Consider the following 4,870-nt stretch of genomic DNA (forward strand, 5'->3'; position numbering starts at 1 on the left):
AGCCCCTAATATTCTGGAAAAGTAAACTATTTTATTATGGCCCCCATTGATGTTCATTTGCTTTATACCCCTGCTCCCAAAACTTGCTGAAAATATTTAGTGCTTCTTATGTACAGCAATTTGAGTTATACCCAATGATCAATTCAAGGTACTTGAAGTTTGAAATTGGTATTTTTTTGCAGGTAAGATGTCTGCTACCAGTGTGAATGAGAGCAATTCAAGGTACTTGAGGTTTGAAAACAAGCAGTGTTTTTGTAGAAAAAGAGCTGCTGTGAGGATCTCAAACTCGACAGACAACCCGAATAGGCTTTATTACAACTATGTAGACAAAAACAAGGGTGGTTGCAACTTCTTCCAATGGTATACTAACATGGATGAACCAAGAGTGACCAACACCAATGATGCACCAAATATTGTGGCTGAAAATAGTCTAGAAGACAATCAGAGGAGGGAACAACAGAGGAAGGAAGAGTTACGTAGTCTGAAGACTAGAGTGAAGGCCCTGGAAAAATCAAATGCTGAAATGAAAACAATATGTCTAATGATGGTTACTTTGTTTGTCTTCAATTTGGTTGTAATTGTTGTGAAGAAGTGATGTATGTTTGGGAAGGGGAGTGGACAATTTTATGTTAAAACTTTATGGTGAAGTAGAATGGAATGTGAAGCTTGCCCACTATGCTTTCAAAGCTATGATGGAAAAAGATTTTGGCCCCATTGTACTAGAAGATCAATGTTTGGCTGATTACATTTCTGTTTTTTTTTTTTTTTTTGGTTAATTTCCATAAATTTAGGAAAAAAAAAAACCAAAGGTGGCAATGTGGCATTAGTGTGATCCTTCAATGTATTCTAGAGAAAAAGGTATAGGCACACATTCACTACCAAAGGTTGAAGGCTTAAGTTGATGCTCCATAACTATTAAAGCCTTCTATGAATGTGTTTCTAGTGGCTGAGACTTATTTTTAGTGGTTTAGGTTGATGTTCCATTACTATTAAACCCCAATTCCAAAGCTGATATTCCATTTAAATAGTAAAATCTACAGCAAAGTTTAATCACTACCTCTCTTTTGCTCCATTATAAGTTTTGGAGACTTATTCAATCTCTTTCTATGTCACTTCTGTGTTTGTCTATAAATGTTTAGTTGAAATAACAAGGAACAAGGAAGAAATAAGTTATGGCGATTTTAAGTACATTTAGTTCTTACATGGCCATGGTGGTGGTACAATTCGGTTATGGTGGATCCAACATCCTCATGAAGGTTGCCATCAACAAGGGACTCAGTCAATTTGTCTTTATAGTCTACAGACTCCTAATTGTCATGATGCTCTTGTTAGGCCCTTTAGCCTATTTCCTTGAGAGGTAATTAATTAAGCTCTTTTCCATCATCATTCAATTCTCACACTCTTCCTTCCATGCATGCTTTCTCTTACAAGCGCCAAAATTGCATGAAACAACGCCCTTCTCTTTCACTTCCCTTGATGATCAAGATTCTCAAACACTTACATCCACAACCAAATTGTTTAAAACAGAAAATTAGACTAATGTTTTCTAACACACAAATCACCAACTCAGTTCCTAAATTCCTTCATAATAACTCCAGACATCAGCACATGATCAGCAATGAAGCATTAAACATCCATCTTCATTGTTTGAACTCAGCAACTCTGCAAATCACCAACTCAGCAATGAAGCAAATGAAACCAGCAACTCTGCAGATCAGCAACTTAACTCAGCTTCTGAAGATGGCAATCTTAGCAAATCACTTCCATCTCTGTACAAGGAAGTAATACCTCAAATTAACATCACAATCTTTGCTGTTAGACTTGAAACAATTCATTATTGAAACAATTAAAAGTCATACCCGTACCTTTCCAGGAAAGTAACCACCTTGGTTATGGCTTTGTTTGGCCATCTCTCTTTGCCTTCAGTTTAGAAGCCTTGACTTCCATTCTTTTCTGAACCTTATCTTGTTCAGTAGTAAGTGCAGATGTAGAAGATTGTTGAGATGATCTGGTTACCCTCTGAGAGGGTGTAGTATCAGCATGTATATCAGTACTTGCTTTCCTCTACAATTGCATGAACAAAACAAATAATCAAAAGGATACCTTAACTTTAAATAAACAGACTTAAATTGAAATAGAATTTGGTTAGTTAGTCTGGGTACCTTGACACCAATAGTTTTTGAAGTAGATGGTCTCTTGCCTTTTACTGGTCCTCCTTTGCACGTCCTTTTGTTATGATCAAAGGAATGACATTTACTACATCTAACAGTGGTGGACCTCTTCCTTATATCTTCTTTACGGGCTTCATCAGGTTCCCTCCTCCTTGATCTATTTGGTCTGCCAATTGACCTCTTTAGTGGTGGAGGAAGTAGATTAGTCTCTTCCAAAGTATTAGGATCAGATAATGGATCAATTACTCCCCCATTAGCCAAGAGATATGTCTTTGTTGTGTAATATGCATGACAATAGTGCCGGACTGGAACCCTGCTAAATTGAGTGCATGCACCTACATGTCTACATGGTAACCCAGTTGCCATATAGATCCCACATTCACATGTTAGATTTCCTAGGTCAACCACATACCTATGAGAGCCATCTTGTACCTCATACTTGTCTCCTCCAGCAACTGATGGTCTGCAAAACCTCACATTCTTTTGTAAACTTTCAAGCTTAGAGGAACTCCTAGGAGTCAGGACATCAGGAAAGTTGCAGCCATTCACCAACCTTTTATGTAGCCTGCACATCAACTTCAGCCTAATTTGGTCAATCACTGTAAGGATTGGTTTGCTCCGTATGGGTGCAATCCACTGGTTGAATGACTCAGTCATATTGTTGGTTATGTGATCACTTTTGGCTCTATGATCAAATGCATGTCTTGCCCACATCTGAACTGGAGTCTTCATCAACCAATCATAAGCTTCTTTCTTTTCTTCTTTCATCCCATTCATAGCTTTCTGAAAGTCATACATGGCAGCCCAGAAATAACCCCTCAATGCTGGCCCACCTCCAAAATGCTTCTTGAAGTTATTGTATAAATGTCTACTGCAGTGTCTATGGTTTGCTTCAGGGTAGATGATTGATATTGCTTCAATAAGACCCTATAAACCAGAATAATACACAACATATTACAAACCAATTGTAATTGGAATAACAAACAATCTTAAACATTTGTGACCTAATGAAATAAATTGGAATCATACCTTTTGTTTGTCTGTCATAAATGTGATTGGTATATCAGGGGCTGTGACTGTATCTCTATTCCTCTCCAGGGTCTCTCTTAAGTGACAGAGGAAGAATAGCCAACTGTCTTTGTCTTCAGATTGAACAACACCATATGCAACAGAAAATATGCCATTATTTCCATCAACTGAAACAGCAGCCACTAACACTCCACCAAATGCCCCCTTCAAATGGCAACCATCAAGGCCTAAGAATGGCCTACAACCCTTCAAAAGGCCTTGTTTACAAACATCAAAACATATAAACAAGTGCTTGAACTATGGAAGTACTATAGGGACTCCACCAATCTCATGTCCAGATTTGCATCCATTCTGGTATTGGCTCACATAAGCATTTTCCTTGTTCTTTTCCCGGACCATCTCCCCATATTTTTCCACCTTCTTATAGGACTTTACATGACTTCCTTCAATTTCTTCCCTTGATCTCCACTTAGCCCTCTATAGTCTCATTCTATTAGACTCCACATTGTATTTTTCTTTCAAAAAGTGTTCCATGACCTGGTTACTCATGTCTAGGTCTACCCTCAGGTTGGGAGCAAGTTTCTTAGCTATCCATACCGAATTTACATGCTTGTTGGCCCCAAATCTCTTGCAAGTGTGCTTATCAATAAGTGTTTTGATCACATATGTGATCCCATCCCTGGCCAGAGGTGATGCATGGATCCTCCATGTACATCCTTTTCCCTCATAGATTGCAGTAACCCTGGATTTCTCATTTTTTTGTCTCAATGCATGGAAGCCCTCTTGCACTTCATAATCAACTAGTACCTCCCTAAAATGTGTCACATTCTTAAATTCTTGACCAACTTCTAATCTGATCTTTTTGTCCACATCCTCCTCACTTCCATTATCTCTTCCTTCAGATTGAGATTCTGAAATATCATCATCTTCATCAATATTGTCCTCTATTCCTTCATCCTTTTCCACATCATCATCACTTCCTTCATCTCCACTATCATCTGTACTCTTAGATATATCATCTGATTCTCCAACGTCCCAATCTTCATCACTCATCTCTTGAACTTCAGTACTATCCTTGACGGACATCTTGCTAGGTGAAGCATTATTTTCCTCAATACTGGTAGAACCAATGGTAGAAGCTTTAATAAATCCACCACCCATGCTTACACATCCACTAGACATGTCAACCTTTTCAAATGACATATGTTGTTCCATCATACTTGTTGTGCTCTTGTTGTAAAATGTAACCCCATCAGGAGAACCATTCCTTGACCCAAGCACAACAGTGTGAGTAAAATCAGCCTTCATAGTAGCATTTCCCGCATTTACATAAGAGGTACTAGTATCTCTCTTTCCAGATGTATTGACACTATCTCTCCTTAAAATTGGTGTACTAGCACTGGCAGCTTCCCTATTTAAGTTGGGTGTATGTAGAGTAGCACCACCCCTCCTTACACTTGTTGTTCGTCTCCTATTAGCACCAAGCGTACTTATGTTTTGCTCTTCATCAACAGGAGAAACTAGTGGCTCTCCAGCTTTTGGTCTATCAACTACAACATCACCCCCAATCACTGAAAGTGAGTGTCCATTTATGTTAATACTTGCAGTTTGCTCACTAACTACCACATCGTACATATACAGGTTGAGGTCATCCAATTCCTTTGCAGCCA

The 4,870-nt window shown here is 38.5% G+C and overlaps 1 protein-coding gene across 1 annotated transcript; it reads right to left on the minus strand.

Moving 5' to 3' along the window:
• Nucleotides 1-1,890: 1,890 nt before the first annotated feature.
• On the minus strand, nt 1,891-3,599 carry LOC122650515. The gene is made up of 4 exons (XM_043843925.1): nt 3,510-3,599; nt 3,201-3,404; nt 2,163-3,098; nt 1,891-2,064 (listed from the first exon to the last, which is right to left on the minus strand). The coding sequence occupies exons 1-4, from the start codon at nt 3,597-3,599 to the stop codon at nt 1,891-1,893; spliced, it is 1,404 nt and encodes a 467-aa protein (XP_043699860.1).
• Between the last annotated feature and the right edge of the window lie 1,271 nt (nt 3,600-4,870).

This window comes from Telopea speciosissima, chromosome 1, assembly GCF_018873765.1.
Source record: "Telopea speciosissima isolate NSW1024214 ecotype Mountain lineage chromosome 1, Tspe_v1, whole genome shotgun sequence".
Taxonomy (NCBI): domain Eukaryota; kingdom Viridiplantae; phylum Streptophyta; class Magnoliopsida; order Proteales; family Proteaceae; genus Telopea; species Telopea speciosissima.

Coding starts and splice junctions, on each gene's coding strand:
- LOC122650515 (XM_043843925.1), bottom strand. CDS start 3,599: ATGGTCCGGGAAAAGAACAAGGAAAATGCTTATGTGAGCCAATACCAG. Junction 3,405..3,509: donor AGATTGGTGGAGTCCCTATA/GTACTTCCATAG, acceptor TGCCATTTGAAG/GGGGCATTTGGTGGAGTGTT. Junction 3,099..3,200: donor TTATGACAGACAAACAAAAG/GTATGATTCCAA, acceptor TCTGGTTTATAG/GGTCTTATTGAAGCAATATC.